At 36.7% G+C, this 24663-nt stretch overlaps 2 protein-coding genes across 2 annotated transcripts in view; both read left to right on the top strand.

The window, feature by feature from the left end:
* Positions 1-24663, top strand: part of LOC136252145 (ubiquitin-like modifier-activating enzyme 1) — a 571137-nt gene that overhangs the window by 495334 nt on the left and 51140 nt on the right. The window lies entirely within an intron of this gene.
* The window catches only part of LOC136252144 (uncharacterized), an 89052-nt gene that overhangs the window by 34869 nt on the left and 29520 nt on the right, over positions 1-24663 (top strand). Inside the window, exons 4-5 of the mRNA XM_066044534.1 lie at positions 563-847; positions 8562-8855. Of these exons, the coding sequence (XP_065900606.1) occupies positions 563-847; positions 8562-8855 (579 nt within the window). The remainder of the gene's footprint in view (positions 1-562; positions 848-8561; positions 8856-24663) is intronic.

Genomic DNA, 24663 nt, shown 5'->3' with positions numbered 1-24663 from the left:
TAGGATCTGTGCTGTGTATGCAATTGCTTGACCTGGCACAACTATTTCACTAATCCTGCTTACGTACATCCTTTCACCCTTGCAGGATGGCATTTAGAAAGTATAGAGTTAATGCTTACAAATACACAAAAAATATTTGAAATTTTCAACTAGAGAAGGGACTGTTTTTTTCACCAGTGTTGCTATATCACGAGTCAAGTGGCAGGGTGGGCAAGAGATAGACTACAAAATGGACGAGGATGGTAATTGATGAGGAAACTCATGTTCCTAACATCACCATGCATACTACATAGCTACATGAGTTTAATGCTTGGTCTCTGTTTCTGGCAATAAAGTATTTAATGTGGAGATGGTCTTAAGTACCAAGTACCAATGCTAGTAGAGATAAATTCCACTAGTGTAACACAGAATATATACACTGTAAAAAATAAAGTGTGCTCTGTGACACCAAAATAACACACTTTGGTGTCACAGGGCACATTTTTTGTGTGCAAAACGCACTTCATTTATTACAGTGTATGTTGTACTGCTATAAACCTTATCTGTGCTATACATTTTACAGTTCAACCTAATTTGAAAGATTTAAACAATGTGATGAGACAAGAAGCCAGAGGAATAGCTACCAAATGGTATATTCTTGGAGTGAAGTTACTGAATGGTAACACAGCTGTACTGGATCTGATAGAGACCAACTATCTAAGTGATGATGATCGGTGTAGTAGAATGTTCAAGAGGTGGCTCGAGATGAAACCTGATGCCAGTTGGAGTCAACTAGTTATAGCATTGAAGAATATTGGAATGAATACTGCAGCAGATAATGTTTATCATAGCAAAATATCTAAGGAAGGTTAGTGTATGTCATGAATAGTGAGTTGTGATCTGCTTATTATAATAGAACTTTAGTTGTCCAGACACCAGTTGTGTGGATACGTACGTACATACCACTTACATGTAAATAATGAGTCATTGCTCTCTTCACAATGGTGAATCAAACTGGCATGAAAGTACAAGACACCAATCCTATTTCATTAACACTTATGTTATATCTACATCTTAAGTGAGCTTAATTAAGCCAACCACTTCTATTGTGTTACTCACCATCAAAGTATAGATGCTCCCTACATTCTTCTGATCATACTTGATGGGCAGTAAGTAACAGTCTGTTAAGTGCCTCAATATAGTTTGTGGTATATAACTATGCTCCTTAAAAGATGGTGTCGATATGAAAAATTAACACCTTGGCATGGTTTCCTGGTGTGAGAAGAAGACAAGCATTTAATTGTAGATAAAAGGAATAGCAAAGTACGGAACGGAGGCATTTGTCAGATTGACAAACAACACAATCTCACCAGTGAGTTTGATGTTTTGCAATTAAATAATGGCCATACGCTGTTTCATTTGGCCTCTAGCCTTGTGACTGCGGCCAGTGAAGCATGCAGGATGGCACATGGATATTTGAGTTTTGGAAACTTTTATAATAGCAACTGTATACAGCTGCCTATAAATGTTTTCTTGTATACAATAATTACAAATAAGAATTAAGAAAACTTACTGTGTAAATTTCTACATTTCAGATAATTATTAAATATTTACAACATATAAGTCACACTACTTTTGGACAAATGTTTTGATTTAAACAAGCACATTGACCAGTACCTATATAGCAATAGGTTATGTATGAGCAATGTGCCTGTCTTACCTACTGTAGTTGGCTCTCTAGCATGCACTGGGTAATTTTTAAACACCAACTATTATGCTTTTCATTTGACCTATTGTGCTATGCTACAGTGATCAAAAAGTTTACCTATTATGCTCACAATTACGCTCAAACTTTTGCCTCAACTTTCATGTTTAACTAACAGTTTTGCACTTTTTGTATATGGATGATGATAACTTTTGGCTTACAAAAAATTGTTCAGTGTTAACCATTTAACATTTAGCAGCTTATTATGTCAAATGTTTAAACTATATGGTTCATTGGCTCATTAGAATTACTAATAAGACTACACACCACTATGTTAATTGAAAGTACACAAGGATATACGTAAATAGAGTAGCTAAGTATGCCGATCTTTCCACTGATAACACTTTATAGTATGGCAAAAAATCTACCCATCATGTTAGCATTATGCCTCATGCTTCAAAGCACCTATTGTGCTTCAAATTGTGCCAGCATAACAGGCTGGTGCCTAGTAATTTTATTTATTTATTTATTTATTTATTGAGGCTTCATAGCACAAGTGCTGAAGGTCTGTAGGACACCTGGTCGTACAGTTTGTTTAAAGTTGTTACATAAAACATGTTTGAAAAGGTGGAGGAAGGAGAAAAATTTCATGGGCAGCTTGAACCTGCAGCCATCCGATTAATGCTTGAATGCTTACAGGAGGTCAGGATGTTATAACTTATGTAATGATCACCCATTACAGCACTCCCATAGCCATGCAGAGTATAACCTGGATATATACCACTTTAGCGTGGGCGTTCAAAGGCATTCAAAGGCGCCGCTCGGTGTTTAACTCGCATATTGCCCGGGCAATATCATGGGAAAGCGGTTTGCCAATGACTTTGATACCCAGCCAGTTCAAAGAATCGATGCGCTTTGACTCGTTATATTGAGCGACATAGAGCTTTGTATTGTGGGACTCGGTTTTGTAGAGGTTGCTAAGCTTAGTACATAGGCTAAGATAGAGTAGTTGGTTGTTACTAAAGGGTAATGAAGGCACAAAATAATTGTTTGGGCGATTGTGGATGCGTATTTCTACCCACCGCGTATCAGCCTTTGAACAGACCATGGAACAGCAAAGCTACTACTGCTACGTTGAAATAGGTTAGTAACTTACAGTTCTAAGTACTTAACTTAATATAATAACTTACTGTCCCAATAGCGAAGTTAGTTGGCTTAACTTAGTACAAAAATGATAACAATATAAACTCCATCCCACAATCGCAAGTTTTCTAACATTGCGTGTTGAAGCATAGTAACGTATTAATGACGTTTTAACGTATGGACAACGTTTTGATGGCTATTAGCCCACGCTATTAAAACCACACTCGATCTTCAGATGCTACTGTATAAAACAAATGGGATGAGTTCTCGTCAGTTCTTTCACCTAATAGGTGAGTGCGCCCCAAGTGATATATATCACTTGTACCATGGCTGCTTGGGATTTTGCTGACATATACACCCGCAGCCCTCGGGCCTGTGGCCCTCGTGCTTTGGGTGTATATATCAGCAAAATCCCTCGCAGCCATGGTATAACTATTACATATACCCCATGGTAGTTCACTGACCTATTGCACATGGTAAATTTTCATACAGTATAAGTATTACAAAAGTAAACCTTTTCTGTACATATTTCAAGCTTGTGTGTTTAAGCCATGGACTTTCTGTAAAATCCAACTTATTCTTTAGGGCAAGACCTTGAATTTGACAAAATAAATTGTGGATATTGGATCATATAAACATGGAATAGAGACAAAACTGACATTTTTAACCATGAAATTGCTCGTAAAGGTCACCAAAGGTCAAATCTGAGGTGGCTCCCTATTGAAAAATAATCTTTGCATACACAAACTTTTTACCAAGTTTCGTGCTTTTATCTGAAAGTAAATGTGTTATACTTTGTATGATGTCACCTAACTGCTTTTCAAGATGGCGACATAGCTACATGTGTAGTGTGTCAAACAGAGTTGAGCATAAGCTGAAATAAGCAGCTATGAATTCTTTTAAAGAAGCCAGCCATTAACATTATTAGTTTGCAGAAACAGCAGTAAGCCACGAAATATGATTCATTGAAGCCATAAATGATTATTGTCCTCCTGTTTGATGGCCACAAAACCAGGAAACTACAGTTTATGAAATTAGCTGATGTGTTTAGTAAGCTAGTCTATCAACTACTATTGGGTATTTTTGTATGTAATGCCTCAAAAGTATCGGATTGGTATTGGCCATTTCCATCTATAATGTACTCAGTATCAGATCAGTAGTGAAAATATGGTATCAGTGCATCATTAATTGTTTTACTTTCTTTACCTTACCGTGCGCAGCCGCATCCGGGCGGCAATATCATCATATGTCTACTGTACACGTGACTTCACATGGCAAAAATTACATGCGGCAAAATGTTAGAAGTGAGGAAATGAGTATCGTAGAGCTGTTCAGTAGGTCCAAGCGTTTACAAGTGACTGCAGCTAAAGTAGTGAAGGAAATCGAAGTGATGAGCATTGATGTGAACTTGAGTGTGAAAGCAACCCAAAATTTGATGATACAAGTGGCTTGATGATGGAGGTGGGCTTGTGTGCAGTTGCAGCTTTGGCCAAGAAAGTGATGATTGTGATGGAAGTAGTTGTGAAGAGTTTAGTAAAGGAGAAATCTTCTGTGATGAAATTTTGTTGAGGTAGGCCTAGCTATTACTAGTATAGCCATCTAGATATATAACCACTACACTGTGACAGCCACACTTTCAGCTAGAGCTGAGCGATAGTGATATATCAATTATCGTGATAGTAAGTAACAATCGTGATTATGATAGTATGCTATAACTATCATGATAAATTATGCATATCTGTCCTTAGTAAAAAAAAAGAAGTAAACATGATATTGTTGAAGTTGTGAAAGTTCAGTAGAGCACGCACAACAAAGATTACAGCTGTAATACATAGCAATTTTACCATTGGAATGTTAGATAAATAGATACGTGGTGTGTGATTGGATTATTCATGGTGAGGTTGAGTGTCTTTGATAAGGAACCTCAGTTGTCTGGACCCCACTTATACAGATTCTCGATTAACTAAACTATGGAAATGACTGTTCTATTAGAGTAGTGACTGTTCTAGTTGATAATATTTTTTTAAAATTCTTTTTGCTATTTTACAGTTATTTATACACAGTTTCAGATATGAACTTTTCAGGCTTATGGACCACCCCTGGTATCATGGGGTACCGAAGTTCCACTGTACGTAATACTGTCGTGATGCTATCGCTATCGTGATATAAAAGTTACTATCAATCGTGAATAGTGATAGTTGTACTATCGCTCAGCTCTATTTATATGCAGAATAGGTAACATTATATTTTAATAAAATGCACTATTTTTAGTTGCCATGTTAAACTGCAAATATTAGAACAGCGTGGAGAACATCAGTCATTAGCACTTATACACACTAGAAAAACACTCTCTCACACATATTGTTTAAGTCCATTCACATTACAATCACGCATATATTGTAATTCTAGCAGTAGAAGCCATGACAGTGAATCAGATAGTGGTTGTCACCCTGCTGAAACTAGTAGCTCCAAGTCTCATGATAACTCTCAGTGTGCATCTCAGTGTTGCAAAGATCGCGAATTCCCTAGAGCTATGCTGCATACTAAGAAGAGATAAGGCAAACAGAACAGGTCATTTAATACTAGGTGATACAGAGATCATAAGTGGCTCTCCTTTTGTACATCTCAAGGTTTTTGTTTTTATTGTTGCAAACTGCTTGTGATGGTTTATTGCCCTCAGGTTCTAGAACTGATAATACACTAATAGCAATAGGCTTTGACAACTGGAAGAAAGCAAAAGATAAATTCAGAGTACATGAAAAAAGCCAAATTCACTGTGATGCCTTGTTCGCACACAGAGCACATAAACAGCCTCCTGTCACTGCACAGTTGTCCAACCAAGTTCACAGGCAACAAAAGTGCCACAGAGATTTTCTGATGACTGAGCCTTCATCGTAAATGTATTTTATGCGACAAGGCCTTGCGGTCAGGGGACACAAAGAAGAGGAAGGAAATCTTTATCAGCTTCTAAAGTGTCGAAGTGATGATATTCCAGGATTTTCTAATTGATTAAGAGATGGCCAATATGTAAATATATAACAGTTACATATATACATATGTAAATATAGCATCCCTTCATTAATAGCTTTATTTATGTATATTTTTATACTTGTTTCAAACAAATTTGGATGTACTGGGGAGGAATGACAAATTTGGATGACCAGCAAGGAATGACAAATTTGGATGACCAGTGAGGAACGACAAATTTGGATGACCAGCGAGGAATGACAAATTTGGATGACCAGCGAGGAATACTGCAGTTAGAATGGATTCTTTCAAAACAAGTAGCTACAATATAACAATTATCCTAACTGCTATAAAGTGTTAGGATAATTGTTAGAACAAAACATGATATTGCTGGAACTGTTGAATGGACTGAATGGCCTGATGTGATGTATCCAGATGTGTACAACTATCTCGTTCTTATTGTCAGTTTGTACACTGGAGAACAAATGAAAGCTATCACAATATAATGAAGGGAAGTAATAAGCAAGCACATAGTACCAATTTAATCTTACCTGTGTTGGAGGGATGATTTCCATTGTCTTGGATCATTACAAAATAGTTCTTTCCTAAGCTCATTGACAGAGCACAGTGAAGTTGTCTTATCATACAACACACGTACATATCACTCTAACACCTCCATTTGGAAGGATTAAAGGTGTAACAGCTTTATTTATGTATATTTTTATTTTTATTGTATATTTTTATTTATGTATATTTTCCCTTCATTATGTATATTTTTATTTTTATAATGCTAGTATATTTTTATTTCATTACATATATATATATGTAAATATAAATTCATTTGTAAACCACAGCACAAAATACTTGGTAGAACGCATGACTAGCGTGTAGGAGGTTTTGGGTTCAAATTCACGTATTGGCAATTCTTTTTTTTCTTTCTAAACAGTACCTTTTTGTGCACATCTTTTTAAAACTCAACTTTAAGCTGATAGTATATTGGCATGAAAAGCACTTGTCAAAGCAAGATTTTAGCTAAATTAAATGCCCATCATCTGTCAACTCGAGCATTGTTGTAGCAAATCAATACGTGCTTTTGTTGGTTCTTTATAGGGCGATGAAGACACTGGTGTAAGGAAGGATCACTGAAAAGTTGAGCTCCATTCCTGTGAAGGCAAAACAGTGGTGATTTATGCACTTCCTTTAACCCTGAGTGATTATAATCAACCTGGGTCCGATCCCAGCCTAGGTCATGTCTTTTTTAAATTTTAAACCAGGTGCACGCCCACTTTACTGAAATTGTTTTCGTAAAAGTGTGTGTGTGTGAACCTATCTATCTACCCATTTACGTATGTTTGTCCATACACACCCACGTGAGCAAAATCATTAAATTGTAAAAGCAGCTTTTGTGTGTAAGAAGTAAAAGCGAAATGAAGTCTGTATTAACTTACGCACTGGTAAACTTTGCTCTGAGGTAGTTTCTTTTCGGCATTCTGAAATACGGGTGTGGTGATTCTCCTCAGACTTTGTAAATTACTTTCCCTTCGGGTTTTACAGGCATTTAACAATTGAGCAGGCCTTGTAGACTACCAGGAATAGCCTATCCTATTGGTTGGAAAGGGGGCATATCCCCAATGTACACAAACGAAAATGAAGAGCAGCTTTGAGGCTTTGTTGAGAGAATTTGTGGGAAAAAAAAACTATAGTCAAACTATAAAACAGTTTAGAAGATAGTTCTGTGCGTGATATGTTGTTAAAAGCAGTTTGTTTAACAAGTGCTTCCTTATCAGTGCATAGCAATGTGATTGAAGAATTACAAGAATTTCATGAATTACAAAATCTGAAAATTACAATAAAATTAACTAATTATGCATTATTGTGCAACATACGTAATAAAATAGTAATACATAGTTGGTTAATTCCAGATGAGTTAGCTAGCTGCATGGTGCCTGGTTTTTAGAAATAGCACAACATCAACTTGTTTCAGGACCTTTTTGATGCACCTTTTTGTTGTTTTTATCCCCAAACTCTTATGCTCACAGTTTTTCAGCACTGGCACATAGACTGTCTTACATCATTGGGACTCTCATAACACTTTTGTGGTAGGGCAGGTGAGTTGCCAACATCTTTGTCCATCTGTGTTTGTTCAGTATGTAGCCTCTTTCATATTATTGGCATATTACTGGCACCATGTAGATAGCTACCGTAGATTGCACTTAGGATCTGTGCTGTGTATGCAATTGCTTGACCTGGCACAACTATTTCACTAATCCTGCTTACGTACATCCTTTCACCCTTGCAGGATGGCATTTAGAAAGTATAGAGTTAATGCTTACAAATACACAAAAAATATTTGAAATTTTCAACTAGAGAAGGGACTGTTTTTTTCACCAGTGTTGCTATATCACGAGTCAAGTGGCAGGGTGGGCAAGAGATAGACTACAAAATGGACGAGGATGGTAATTGATGAGGAAACTCATGTTCCTAACATCACCATGCATACTACATAGCTACATGAGTTTAATGCTTGGTCTCTGTTTCTGGCAATAAAGTATTTAATGTGGAGATGGTCTTAAGTACCAAGTACCAATGCTAGTAGAGATAAATTCCACTAGTGTAACACAGAATATATACACTGTAAAAAATAAAGTGTGCTCTGTGACACCAAAATAACACACTTTGGTGTCACAGGGCACATTTTTTGTGTGCAAAACGCACTTCATTTATTACAGTGTATGTTGTACTGCTATAAACCTTATCTGTGCTATAGATTTTACAGTTCAACCTAATTTGAAAGATTTAAACAATGTGATGAGACAAGAAGCCAGAGGAATAGCTACCAAATGGTATACTCTTGGAGTGAAGTTACTGAATGGTAACACTGCTGTACTGGATCTGATAGAGACCGACTATCTAACTGATGATGATCGGTGTAGTAGAATGTTCAAGAAGTGGCTCGAGATGAAACCTGATGCCAGTTGGAGTCAACTAGTTATAGCATTGAAGAATATTGGAATGAATACTGCAGCAGATAATGTTTATCATAGCAAAATATCTAAGGAAGGTTAGTGTATGTCATGAATAGTGAGTTGTGATCTGCTTATTATAATAGAACTTTAGTTGTCCAGACACCAGTTGTGTGGATACGTACGTACATACCACTTACATGTAAATAATGAGTCATTGCTCTCTTCACAATGGTGAATCAAACTGGCATGAAAGTACAAGACACCAATCCTATTTCATTAACACTTATGTTATATCTACATCTTAAGTGAGCTTAATTAAGCCAACCACTTCTATTGTGTTACTCACCATCAAAGTATAGATGCTCCCTACATTCTTCTGATCATACTTGATGGGCAGTAAGTAACAGTCTGTTAAGTGCCTCAATATAGTTTGTGGTATATAACTATGCTCCTTAAAAGATGGTGTCGATATGAAAAATTAACACCTTGGCATGGTTTCCTGGTGTGAGAAGAAGACAAGCATTTAATTGTAGATAAAAGGAATAGCAAAGTACGGAACGGAGGCATTTGTCAGATTGACAAACAACACAATCTCACCAGTGAGTTTGATGTTTTGCAATTAAATAATGGCCATACGCTGTTTCATTTGGCCTCTAGCCTTGTGACTGCGGCCAGTGAAGCATGCAGGATGGCACATGGATATTTGAGTTTTGGAAACTTTTATAATAGCAACTGTATCCAGCTGCCTGTAAGTGTTTTCTTGTATGCAATAATTACAAACTAGTGAATTTAAAAAATTGTTAATTTAGAAATGGAAGTAGGGATCAAGCGATAAAAACTACTGAAACAAGTGATTTGAATGATGGCAACTATTACAACATAGCTTTGTGGGGAAATCCTTACATTGGCATCTCACCACCTCACCATATATGTTCAATGCCAAAGTAGGAATTTCCCCACAAAGCTATGTTGTAATAGTTGCCATCATTCAAATCACTTGTTTCAGTAGTTTTTATCGCCTGATCCCTACTTCCATTTCTAAATTAACAATTTTTTAAATTCACTAGTTTGTTAACTTTTTTTGGTATAGGTATAGGTATATAGCTATTATTGATCTTTGGCACTGACTGCTCTATTAGAGTATCTCGATCTTGCTGCTTGCTTTATGCAAGCTGCTCAATTACTAAATTGAAAAGCATGCAGGGTTTCTATCTCCTGTTTTCTACAATTAGTTACAGCTGGACCATTAATAATGGGCGTGGTCCACTGATCGTTAAGTACGAACGCGCGCTCTGATTGATAAGGGCGTGGCAGTGTGTTATTATTGCGCTTACTTCGCTAGGCTGTTTGATCGCTTTGCAAGTGTTGCTATACAGGCATCTACTTGCCCTTACAGTACGGAATCCGTTATTAGTTTTGTGGCGTCCGAATACGGCTGCTCTAAGGAAAGTGTCGATACGAATTATTAACGCCTCCGTGAATGGAAAAGAAGAAGACGATCCGTAATTGAAGATAAAAGGAAAGGCAAAGCGCAGAAGGCAGACACTCGTCGGAACCCAAAAAGGCACATCCCAGCAGCGAGTTGAATATTGTGGCAAAGAATGGTGATCCTTCGCTGCTTCGTTTGGCCTGTAGCCTTACGAATGTGGTCAGGCTGGCTGGCTGGCAGGCTGGCAGGCAGACGAAAATTTCTGTTTTAGCGATTTTTTAGAAATAAAATTCCAGCACTTTTCTAGTCGTTTCCTGATATATAACGCTAGAAATAAAGTTAGAAACTTGAAGACTCTTTAGTAAAAGGTTTATTTGCTGCGTGAGATATTTCTAGGATGATTTTTGAGGGATTGAAATTTGAGGCGCGCGCCAAATTCACCCGGATCCCTACTTAAACAGTACTATCGTACTGTTTGATAAGAATTAAGAAAACTTACTGTGTAAATTTCTACATTTCAGATAATTATTAAATATTTACAACATATAAGTCACACTACTTTTGGACAAATGTTTTGATTTAAACAAGCACATTGACCAGTACCTATATCAAGGGCAGATTTAGGGGGGGGGGGGGGGGTGCTTGTGGTGCTGAAGCACCCCCCTCCAAAATGTTATCATATGCAAGCTAGGAAGCTTCTAGAAGTTGCAGTATAGATGCAATTGCATCATATACATATGCATGGGCAATGGAAAGATGGAAAAGGAAGGTAGAATGGCTAATCTTTCTAAGAGGAGTTCAAATTGTACTTTTGGTGTGAGACTTAACCTAAAAGCTGCTAAAAATCGAAATACTCTAATAGAACAGTCAACTACTCTAATAGAACATCCATCATAATGTTTTTTTCAAGAAGTTGCCAGTGTGTTTTCTTGACCTGTGCACTGCTATCTTACCATTGCTCCAAAATCCTGCCATATACTAATCGCTTTCTGAGAACAACTTCTGTCAAATAATTTTAATATTATAGTGGGTATTTTCAGTTGTTGCCGCATTGATGCTTGGGTTGACATGCTTAAGTAAAACAGTTAATTTCTTAGAATGTATACAGTTAACAAGGCTGTAACATCTGAGGACTGTTTGTTTTTGCTTTATCAGTACCAAAGTTCCATGCTGCATTTATCTGAATCTAGCATCAATTCAAGATAATAAAAATTTAATGTCATACAGGGTTTGCACTCCCAAACCCCTTGAAGCTTTATAAGCTCAAATGATACTGCAGCATTTACATTGTCACGTTATAAGGGGGTTAGTTGTGACTTTGGACTGATGTGGTAAAAAATTAATACGGTGATGCATGGGGCCATAGTTGTAAAAAGTCAGAATGAAATAGCAACAGAACGGTCTGAGGCTATATTACAAAGTTAAAGTTATGTTTGCGTGCATTTTAAATCTCTACAATGACCTTAAGATCCAATCGACCTGTGTATACTGTCTTTGACAATTTACTATTATGTATTGCCTTATAATCCAATAGTATTTAAAAGTGTAACTAGCTTGTTCTGTTTTTCTAAAATTGCGTACAACTGCACTCATCCATCTTGTACCCACAATCTTTCAGTACAATAAAGTATTTGGTTAAAATAGCTTCCAGATTCAATCTTGTAATAGCTATGTTCCAAAAATTTCCAGAGGAAGCATCACTCCAGACCCTGGCCCCCCTAGCTGAAAAATTCTACATATGTGTACTCTACATGCACACTGATGGTGAGTGTATACAGTACTTGCGTTCTCAAGCCCTCTTCATTGTTACTGTTTGGACGTTATAGCTTGAACCATGAGACTGTAAAGCACTATACTAAATTTGGCAATCTTGTATTTTGATGAATTTACAATATAAATTTTATTACTTCATGATCAATTAGCAAAAAAACCATTAAATTGCTAAATTTAATGTACCGCTAAATTAAGGTATTTCAAACACAAAATTAATTAATGGATCGTGTATAGCTGGTCGATATTCATATACTTCCCCTTCCTGTTCTTTATGTGAAGAATAGATTTTTAGTTACTGACTGTGCCCTTATATGACAGCTAGCATTACAACTGTTCTGGAATAATGGTGTCATTTCATCATTATTACACTTAGGTGGCTCACAATGTTTGTATGAATCACTTAAACAAAGTGGCATCATTTTTCAGTCAAAAAATATTACCAAATTTAATACTGAATAAGCTAAATTTGCAAAATTTTTCTGTGGGGGCATGCCCCCAGATAGAACATGCTCCGCATGCTGAGTGTACTCTGCACACTATTGCTATTTGTATTAACCAGTTGTCACTTTTCTTAGCCAACCAACCATTCATGTTAGCACCCCTCCTTCTGAAATCCTAGATCCGCCCCTGTATATAGCAATAGGTTATGTATGAACAATGTGTCTGTCTTACCTACTGTAGTTGGCTCTCTAGCATGCACTGGGTAATTTTTAAACACCAGCTATTATGCTTTTCATTTGACCTATTGTGCTATGCTGCAGTGATCAAAAAGTTTACCTATTATGCTCACAATTACGCTCAAACTTTTGCCTCAACTTTCATGTTTAACTAACAGTTTTGCACTTTTTGTATATGGATGATGATAACTTTTGGCTTACAAAAAATTGTTCAGTGTTAACCATTTAACATTTAGCAGCTTATTATGTCAAATGTTTAAACTATATGGTTCATTGGCTCATTAGAATTACTAATAAGACTACACACCACTATGTTAATTGAAAGTACACAAGGATATACGTAAATAGAGTAGCTAAGTATGCCAATCTTTCCACTGATAACATTTTATAGTATGGCAAAAAATGTACCCATCATGTTAGCATTATGCCTCATGCTTCAAAGCACCTATTGTGCTTCAAATTGTGCCAGCATAACAGGCTGGTGCCTAGTAATTTTATTTATTTATTTATTTATTTATTGAGGCTTCATAGCACAAGTGCTGAAGGTCTGTAGGACACCTGGTCGTACAGTTTGTTTAAAGTTGTTACATAAAACATGTTTGAAAAGTTGGAGGAAGGAGAAAAAATTCATGGGCAGCTTTGAACCTGCAGCCATCCGATTAATGCTTGAATGCTTACAGGAGGTCAGGATGTTATAACTTATGTAATGATCACCCATTACAGCACTCCCATAGCCATGCAGAGTATAACCTGGATATATACCCCATGGTAGTTCACTGACCTATTACACATGGTAAATTTTCATACAGTATAAGTATTACAAAAGTAAACCTTCACTACAAAAATAGTTCAAATTTCCATAGCTTTCCTGGTCATTGGAAAGGCACTGGAACGGCCGTATTTCCATACATTTCAATAAGCTAAGTCTGGATAGGTATGGAAATATGGAGAAATATGGCTGTTGCAGTACCTTTCCAATGACCAGGAAAGCTATGGAAACTTGAACCGTTTTTGTAGTGCTTTTCTGTACATATTTCAAGCTTGTGTGTTTAAGCCATGGACTTTCTGTAAAATCCAACTTATTCTTTAGGGCAAGACCTTGAATTTGACAAAATAAATTGTGGATATTGGATCATATAAACATGGAATAGAGACAAAACTGACATTTTTAAACATGAAATTGCTCGTAAAGGTCACCAAAGGTCAAATCTGAGGTGGCTCCCTATTGAAAAATAATCTTTGCATACACAAACGTTTTACCAAGTTTCGTGCTTTTATCTGAAAGTGAATGTGTGATACTTTGTATGATGTCACCTAACTGCTTTTCAAGATGGCGACATAGCTACATGTGTAGTGTGTCAAACAGAGTTGAGCATAAGCTGAAATAAGCAGCTATGAATTCTTTTAAAGAAGCCAGCCATTAACATTATTAGTTTGCAGAAACAGCAGTAAGCCACGAAATATGATTCATTGAAGCCATAAATGATTATTGTCCTCCTGTTTGATGGCCACAAAACCAGGAAACTACAGTTTATGAAATTAGCTGATGTGTTTAGTAAGCTAGTCTATCAACTACTATTGGGTATTTTTGTATGTAATGCCTCAAAAGTATCGGATTGGTATTGGCCATTTCCATCTATAATGTACTCAGTATCAGATCAGTAGTGAAAATATGGTATCAGTGCATCATTAATTGTTTTACTTTCTTTACCTTACCGTGCGCAGCCGCATCCGGGCGGCAATATCATCATATGTCTACTGTACACGTGACTTCACATGGCAAAAATTACATGCGGCAAAATGTTAGAAGTGAGGAAATGAGTATCGTAGAGCTGTTCAGTAGGTCCAAGCGTTTACAAGTGACTGCAGCTAAAGTAGTGAAGGAAATCGAAGTGATGAGCATTGATGTGAACTTGAGTGTGAAAGCAACCCAAAATTTGATGATACAAGTGGCTTGATGATGGAGGTGGGCTTGTGTGCAGTTGCAGCTTTGGCCAAGAAAGTGATGATTGTGATGGAAGTAGTTGTGAAGAGTTTAGTAAAGGAGAAATCTTCTGTGATGAAATTTTGTTGAGGTAGGCCTAGCTATTACTAGTATAGCCATCTAGATATATAACCGCTACACTGTGACAGCCACACTTTCAGCTAGAGCTGAGCAATAGTGATACAATTATCATGATAGTAAGTAACAATCGTGATTATGATAGTATGCTATAACTATCATGATAAATTATGCATATCTGTCCTTAATAAAAAAAAAAGAAGTAAACATGATATTGTTGAAGTTGTGAAAGTTCAGTAGAGCACGCACAACAAAGATTACAGCTGTATTACATAGCACTTTTTACCATTGGAATGTTAGATAAGCAGATTCGTGGTGTGTAATTGGATTATTCATGGTGAGGTTGAGTGTCTTTGATAAGTAGTACAGTGGACCCTCAGTTATCTGGACCCCACTTATACAGATTCTCGGTTAACTAAACTATGGAAATGACTGTTCTATTAGAGTAGTGACTGTTCTATAGTATGTTCACGTTGAGCTGAACCCTGAAAAACAGTTAAAAATTAAAAGTGGATTTTATCTCAACAGAGTTAACATTTCAGCCAACCAGGGTCAAGCAGTACTACAAATGAGCCAAATTTCAAGATCATGTGTAATTGCATCCATGAGTTATTAAATGTTTTTGAGGGTTCAGCTCAACGTGAACATACTATAGTTGATAATTTTTAAAAAAAAATTCTTTTTGCTATTTTACAGTTATTTATACACAGTTTCAGATATGGACTTTTCAGGCTTATGGACCACCCCTGGTATCAAGGGGTACCGAAGTTCCACTGTACGTAATACTATCGTGATGCTATCGCTATCGTGATATAAAAGTTACTATCAATCGTGAATAGTGATAGTTGTACTATCGCTCAGCTCTATTTATATGCAGAATAGGTAACATTATATTTTAATAAAATGCACTGTTTTTAGTTGCCATGGTAAACTGCAAATATTAGAACAGCGTGGAGAACATCAGTCATTAGCACTTATACACACTAGAAAAACACACTCTCACACATATTGTTTAAGTCCATTCACATTACAATCACGCATATATTGTACTTCTAGCAGTAGAAGCCATGACAGTGAATCAGATAGTGGTTGTCACCCTGCTGAAACTAGTAGCTCCAAGTCTCATGATAACTCTCAGTGTGCATCTCAGTGTTGCAAAGATCACGAATTCCCTTTTCAGCCTAGAGCTATGCTGCATACTAAGAAAAGATAAGGCAGACAGAACAGGTCATTTAATACTAGGTGATATAGAGATCATAAGTGGCTCTCCTTTTGTACATCTCAAGGTTTTTGTTTTTATTGTCGCAAAGCTGCTTGTGATGGTTTATTGCCCTCAGGTTCTAGAACTGATAATACACTAATAGCAATAGGCTTTGACAACTGGAAGAAAGCAAAAGATAAATTCAGAGTACATGAAAAAAGCCAAATTCACTGTGATGCCTTGTTTGCACACAGAGCACATAAACAGCCTCCTGTCACTGCACAGTTGTCCAATCAAGTTCTCAGGTAACAAAAGTGCCACAGAGATTTTCTGATGACTGAGCCTTCATCGTAAATGTATCTTATGCGACAAGGCCTTGCGGTCAGGGGACACAAAGAAGAGGAAGGAAATCTTTATCAGCTTCTGAAGTGTCGAAGTGATGATGTTCCAGGAATTTCTAATTGGTTAAGAGATGGCCAATATCTCTCACATGAAATAACTGATGAGTTGATTGGAATGATGGCCCACAAAGTTCGCAGTGATATTATTCTGTCTGAAGTACGTGAAGCAGAGTGGTTTGGCATAATTGGTGATGAAACATGAGATGAAGGTGGTATTGAACAATTTGCATTGTCATTGTGCTGAGTTGAGTTGATTCAGAATACACAGTGTATAAGGACGTTATTGAGTTAATTTATGTGGAACAAACTGATGCAGCAATTTTGGTTTCAGTGTTGAGAGAGTCCTGTAGGAGAATGGTTCTTTCCCTGGATAATTTCCGTGGCCAAGCATACGATGGTGCATCCAACATGGTCGGTCACTTAAATGGAGTAGCAGCATGTATACTTAAGGAAGCACCAAAGGCACACTATGTACACTGTTTAGCACATTCCTTGAATCTTTGCTTACAAGATTGTACATCTTCATGTCCAATAATTAAGGAATCTTCGCTTTTAGTAACCGAGGTTTCTACACTGGTATGTGCATCACCAAAACGTTTAGCTCTTTTTAAGAATATACAACACCAGCCAGCTTCTCAGGCACTAAATATAAAACTGTTGTGTCCTACCAGGTGGACTGTTCTTACTGGAGCCATAAATTCGGTTTTGCAAAATTATGGCACCCTTTGTGAAATTAAATAGGTGCAGATACACATGGTGAGCCAGCAGCAAAGGCACTATCATTACGAACATTTATGACTAAGTTTGGGGGTTTTTTTGGATTAAAATGTTCCAAAAAAAACCCAAACTTGAAGTTGTCTGTGTGTTTGTCCCGTTAGTCTGTGTGTTTGTCTGGTGTGTTCTATTCTTCTCTTTGTAACTCCAATTCTTTGTGATGTTAACTACTTGCCTAAATTATAAAAACAATTAGCCACAAAGTGTGCACCTGTGTGCTCAGCAAATTTTGCTCAAACCTTTGCTTGCAGCATAGCTACAATAAATAGTACTGCTTTAACCCTTTGTTACAGTAGCGGACAAAAAAAAAGTTCCCGTTCTGTTTGTGTTTTATGTTTTTGGTGAGGCGTTTCCGTTTTGCTAGCGTTTTAATTATTGCTGAGAATGCGTGTTATATTTGCAGAGGAAATGGAGTGAATGAAGAGTTGCTAATAAGTAAACGAACACTAACTAATGCTAACACACTAATGTACGTATGTGTACTGCATGTCCTTCTCTATGTAGAACACTACTGCTTACTGTTACAAGAGGCGAGGCTCATGGAAAGTAGCGGACTGTGACAAACGGCGAAGGAGACTTATAACCAACTGTTCTATTGTTTGTTAAATCATATTTGTGTATAGCAGCAAGTGTTAGAGCAAACTTTGCCTAAAATACTAGCATCTGCACTATTACACTTTCTCCCTATTTAATGCTCACTACCTATTTATCTGAACAGAAGGAAATTTTGTTACTTTATTAACAGTGTGCCATCGACAAAAGTGAGGTAAAGTATATAGAAATGTATCATACATTAAGAATATATTTTTTAGAAAAGGAGACATTAGTAGAGATAGTAGCATCCTGGCTGGTTTTGCTTTCTGGCACATGGTGGCCTCATAGCAACAAACCTAAAAATCAATAAAACTAATAAAAATATATACTTAATTCGTATATGGGTTAATTCGTATATTCGTATATTTAAGTATACTAGCGTATACTTAAATATATACTCAATTGTTAATCAATTAGTTTTATTGATTAAAAATCAATAAAACTAATTGTTTAACAATTGTACTAACCTTCTGTAGGCGATATCACAGTTCTTTTATTCCGCTTAGTATTATATTGGCTTGTTTAAGCTGACGTGAATGTTAAACTGCCAACTAGCTTCCATCCCAGACTCTTGGAGCATCGTTGCAATGATTTTGCTGGCCAATGGTGCACAGATATTCATCAGCTTGAACAACTTGGCAATGGCTTGTACAGTTGTTTGCAAATTTCACGAACGCTTTGAAAACGGAAAGACTGATGCTAGCATTTTTATTCTATTCTGTAAGCATATTCTTAGCCTTCTATTGCACGCAACGGAAACGGAACACCAACGGAACGGGAACTTTTTTTTTTGTCCACTACTGTACCCAAGTTATTTTGTAAAACCGTAGAAAAACCTCAAGAAATGAAATTTTATGGCTTGTGTAATCTTTGCACAATACGTGAGGACCCCATCCGTTAATTAACACTGAAAGCTAAATATGAAAGCGCTCTTTCCCTTCTACCCAAACGTCTAAAACCCTTACAAGAAAACACATAACTCACACGTTTTGAAGTGAAGGAAGGCGTGTTGTTATTTTTCAGCATAGCAGTGAAAGAAGGGTACCGCCATCTTATTATATCCCCCGGTTACACCATACGGTATATTTTTAGAATCCTTATCACGTGAAGAACAGTTTGATTCTTAGTAAATAAAACACACCATGATGCTCAGGGCGAAAGTTGTTCAAATTTTAAACAGGTACAATTGTTTTTGATGCGTTTTTGTGTGTTTATAAGCATTGATAGTTCCCCATACTTGTTCTTATCACTTCGCATTAAGCTTTATTAGATGTCCCTGGGCCTACTCAACAAATTAGTGGTAGTTTCAACTTCGTAGTCCTTAGGATGAAGGTGTTATGGGTCTACAGTATTTATAAAGGACACCCGTAACACGTGTTTTTGGCAATATATTAGCCATTTGATAATAAAGGGTAATTAAATGCCCTTTGTTGACTGCCTGCATGATAGGACAGCACCACAAAATCTGCACATGTCTTGATAATTATTGGTTTACCTCACATGCAATTCTGCTGTTTAGTTAACCTGCATGTTTACATCATTTTAACTATTAGGCTTGCAAGATGGTGTAATTATAGGTTCATGTAAAAGATATCATGCTACTTTAGGACATGATCTTTAATGATTCATTGTTATTGTGGAATCTGAAATGGTTCTGCATGTAGGGCAGCTACCAATGCTAGTATTTAAAAAACAGGAATTCAAAAAAATGTGCAATTGTGTCAGGTTTTCGCAGATCTGTTACAATTACTTTAATTGGATGCACCTATTGTAGCTATACCTATGTATATATTCTAATTGTACAGTTACTTTTAATATTTAGAAATACTGTTGTTCCAGTTCTCAGTACTGGAACTAAAATAATTCCAGTTTCAGCCCTTTTTATTCCAGTTCTAGTTCTAGAACTAGAACTGGATCTGGAACAATAATTTTGCTTTCTGTAAGACTGGAACTAGAATTATAATTTTGCTTTCCTCAAAACTGGAACTAGAACTAGGACTATAAAGAAATTTTATCAAGTACTGGAACTAATTCTGGAGCTGGCATTGATTATAACTATAATAGTTTGTGTCAATGAGATTTTATGTTCTTTACAATTTATCTGCTGACAAAACACACAATGTAGTACCAAGAGTTCATGATAGAGAGTAAAGTATCTAACTTCAGATACTCCATCAAAAATGAGTCCAGCAAGTACAGCGGTTTCATCTGGCTTCATCTTAAGACTCGGTTATTAGTGTTAAATGGATAGGCATGGGGCTCGATAAATGGACGGCGGTCAGACCGTGCACGTGCACCATTACTAATGTTGTGACCACGTGGTGCAGTTGAAAATGTCGTCTTCCAGTCCACCTGCAAAAAGGACTCGCAGGTGTATTGCACAAAAACAAATGGATAAAGCCGATACAGCAATGTTGGATGTGCCCAAGACTAGGGTTAAGGAGATAAAGACACCCAAGGCTACTCGAAAACCAGCTAAGGAGAAAACTCGTGGCAAGCCGTTGAAGATGGAACTGTACGTGGAACTGTTTGTATAAGTTGTGCTGCTGTTTTAACTATACGTTCATATTCATCCTTTAAAGTGTCTTTCCTCTCCCAATACCATTTTTCATTGACAATAAACTTGGCCATGTTTCTAAAACAAACAACATTGTGACGTTCTTCAATCTCAGCAAAAAAATATAAAATCCTTATAATAATCCATAAGCTTCTGTTTCAATCTCTTGATTGTGTAGACTTCTGAACCTGATGCTAATTCTTCCAATTTCTCATGCAGCTCAGAAAGAGTGTACAATTCTGTTCCAACTCTAACACAATTTTTCAAATGATTGTAGCATTTCTTGGTCTTGTGGTCTATCTTGATCTCTTTTAGAATTAGATTTACCCATCTGTTTACTTAACATAAATCTTGAATAACAGTTATTGTGATATACAGCCTCTGCAGCAACTAAATCAAAACATCCATGAAAGCACTCTTGAACTTCCAATCCCCATGAGTCACCTCACCTTTAGTAACATTCAAGGAATCTATTTAATAGGGAGTATAGTAATCTTGTGTACTTTTGACCTTTCTGGATGGCGAGCATTAAAAGTAGCTTTACTTCCACAAAGCACACATTCCTTTTTCCAGTTAAACAGTGGCAAACCAGACCTCAATTTTTTAGCACTGAGAGCATTTTCATGTTTAACACTGCTGTAAGTTCTCGTAAAATTTCTACGACAGCTTTTATGTACCAAAACACTTCTGCTTTGAGCTGAATTCATCTAATTAAGTATTCTTTACACTCATATTCCCCATGCTCTTCACTATACTTTATCAAAGTAAATGTACCTTTCCTTGCTACAGTTACTGGTTTTTCACCTTCAAAACCTAATTGACAGATGACGCAACAGTCTTCCTGGAACTTATTTGTAGTGCAGTTTTCAACCATTTTTAGCCTAAAGTAATGATATGTCTATAAGCTAGATAGTAAAACTATATTGCTCTCAAAATTAACTCACCATATCTATGTAGCCAATTTTCAAGGAGGTTCACTGCACTAACAGTGTCTTAACAAACATTTGCACCAAAGCCCACCAAAATGAATGGTAACCATGCCAACACAATACAAACCTATTGAGATACTATAATGTCCAGCTGTTCAAATGTCAGCTGTTTTCCATATGTATCAAAATCTTGCTTGTCTAATACTAGTGTTGTTTTAGTACAGCAAATTTCGTTTTAGTTTAGTTCTAGTGCCTATAGTCCCCTACAGTTTTAGTTCCCTACAGTTTTAGTTCTAATACCCCAATTCCACCATAGTTTTAGTTAGTTTTAGTTCTAGTATCTCAGTTCTACCATAGCTTTAGTTAGTATTAGTTCTGGTACCCCATATTTCTGTAATTTTAGTTAGTGTTAGTTTTAGTGTTAGATATCTGTAACACGTGCACGATAGTATCGAATGAATAAGAATACACGTGTAACCTATAGTACAATCACGTGATCAACTACATATATGTTACATCTCCCTTGTTACAAAAAGGAGTGTGGTTATTGGTACAATTGCTAAATAATAATTACAGTTCTCAAATCAAACAAAGTGATAAATTGTGCAGTGTATGTATAAAGGTCCAGTTATGGAAATTGGTCAGCATACCGCACTGGAGTCTTAATGGTTCTTTGTGAGCATCATAGTGTTGGTTCTGTAGCCAGTGCAGCAGGTGGCTGGAGTTCATATGCTCTAGGGGATTCGACCACTGGTTCACTTGTATCACATTCATATTCTTGGTCATCTAAGAAATCATCAACACTTGTGTCGGTATTAACAGGGGATGCCAATTTTCTCAAATCTTTACTGTTCCTTCAGTAGTGTTGTCCCTGCGGTGTTATAATATTGTAAGAGCGAGGGCCATTTTCATTTATTCCGGTGACCTTGGCTAGTTTCCATTTGCCATCTTTTGCTGACACAAGTATTGAATCGCCAGTTTTTAGATGTTTCAGTGGCTTTGCATGTTGATCATAGTAAAATTTTTGCTTTCGTCGACGTTGGTTAAGTTCTTTCTGCACTGTAGTTGGATTAATTGTTCTAGGCTGTAATAAGGTACCTGCAGTGAGTACAAGTGTTTTTGTCCGCCTTCCCATTAGGCGTTGGACAGGTGAACCAATGGCATCAGACTAGGGAATGTTTCGGTACTCCAATAATGCTAATTGTAAACCTTTTCCGTCATGTACAGCTTTCTTCATTAGTCTTTTGACAATTTGCACAGCCTTCTCAGCCATTCCATTCGATTGTGGGTGATATGGGCTGGAGGTGTGATGATTAAACTGATATTGTTGGGTAAAGCATCGAAATGTATGACTAGAGAATTGTGGTCCATTATCTGTAATCAGGATATCAGGTATTCCATGTCTGGAAAACTGTGACCTACAGATTGCTATTACTTGATTGACTGTCATGCTAGTAAGTTGGTCTACTTCAACATAGCCGGAGTAGTAGTCTACCAAAACAAGAAATTGCTTCTTTTGTAGCTCGAAAATATTAGCACCGACTTTTGCCCATGGGCAGTCTGGTACACTGTGTGGAAGTAAAGGTTCTTTTGAGTTGCATCTTTGGTATGTGGTACAAATAGTGCAAGATGAGATGATGTTTTCAATTTGTGATGACATTCCTGGCCAGTACAAGACATCTCTAGCTCTTGTCTTTTGCAATTTTCTATACCCAAATGGGAACTGTGAATTAGTTTGAGCATTGCTGGTGCACGATAGTATCGAATGAATAAGAATACACGTGTAACCTATAGTACAATCACGTGATCAACTACATATATGTTACAATATCTTCACATATACTAACCTTGGTAGCATGCCCTAGACTTCCAGAAACTTTAGATTTGGTGTTTTGATAGATTTTTCCCATTTTATATCGATGAGGCAAACTGTACCGAGAATCCAAATCTTCAATTAATGCACAAAATTCACTGTTATCTACTAAATTCAGTGGTACATTGTTAGCACCTATAAAGGTTGCAAGATGAAATGCATAATAGCCTTATGTTTATTGCTGTTAGGGTTGCACAATTTAGATCCTAAACTATGTATTGGCAAGGAGGACTGTTTCAACTGGCTAGAAGAACCTCTCCTTTCTTTTTCCTTTGTCTTTTCAATTTCAGCTGCTTCAAAATATTTATAAGTGTCAGTATGGCATGTCTTCAAATGCTTCTTCAAGTTTATAGAATATTGTCCTTTAAATTCTTTATATACCACAAATCAAACCATCAGTACTTTTCACAGTACACACACTTTTGTCCTTGATCTTACCGTACCTGAAGTAGTTCCACACTCCACTTGACTTAGGCCTTCCACCTGGTTCAGCACAACTTCCACTTGCCATTGTGCACAAATGAACAAAAGCTCTAATAGAATTGTGCTTAAATAACCTAAATTAGCAGAATTAATGCTGAATAACAATGTTTTATGGTAGTATTTGCAGGCATCACCATCTTCAAAGAAAAGTGTTAAATGGTTATAGTGTACAATACCCTTTTATGTAGGATTGCTTGAGAAAACTTTTAGTTCTATTTCTTGTCCTAAAAGTTTTAAAGGTTTTGGATTAGTTCGAGTTTTTGAACCAAAACTTGAATGAATTTTAGTTTAGTTTTAGTTTTAGAACTAAAATAGACCACAATTTTACTAGTGTACTAGAACTAGAATTGAATTGCTGTACTAAAACTAGATTTAGTTCTAGTTCCTTAGAACTACAACAACACTATCTAATACATTAAGAGCTTAATTAGCCTAAAATTGGATTTAAAATACAGTTAATTATAGCAAAACTTTTAAAAGGCTGTAAATTTTTTTTTCTCAAAGTGGGATTTTGGATATGCTGTTCTCCATAACATTTTATACTTAGGAGCAAAAAAAAAGTGTTTTTTTACCATTTTTTTCTGGTTTGTGTGCCTTTTTGAGCTTCAACTACCAGATTATATGCTATGCACTATCAATCATCAGATACTGATGTATAGCAGGAACAGGGTGAGTGATCTGTAGTTCTTTCACCTATCAAATGAGTGTGCCTAAAATATATACATATCACGACTGCATCGGATTTTGATACCCTAGTAAATTTAACAGAACAGGAACTATGGCAGGGCATAGAGCAGACCTGTGCAAACAGGCCATGTGGAATGTGCTAATGAAACATTGCACCATCTTTCTGCATGTCATGGGATAGCAGTTTCACGCACCAATGAGTTATAGCTGCCACTTGCCAGCAATCTGCATTGGCACCTAGAGTTCAGTGGTTACAGTAATTTGAGAGTCATCCTGTGATTGCCCAGTGTATCAGCATCAGCAAGTTGTTTGAATCAGCAAGTCTTGTATTAGCAAGTAAACGCTGTGCATTAAGATAACCTCTGTATGACTGTTCTACCGTATCAAGCTTAAGCTGTGGCAAACTAGCTATCATATCCAAGACTACTCGCACAACATCCATCGACAGAATAGAGGCTGGTTT

The sequence above is a fragment of the Dysidea avara genome, chromosome 4 (genome assembly GCF_963678975.1).
Source record: "Dysidea avara chromosome 4, odDysAvar1.4, whole genome shotgun sequence".
NCBI classification, from domain to species: domain Eukaryota; kingdom Metazoa; phylum Porifera; class Demospongiae; order Dictyoceratida; family Dysideidae; genus Dysidea; species Dysidea avara.
Note: the sequence above shows the minus strand (reverse complement) of the source record. Positions and strands in the feature narration are given on the sequence as shown.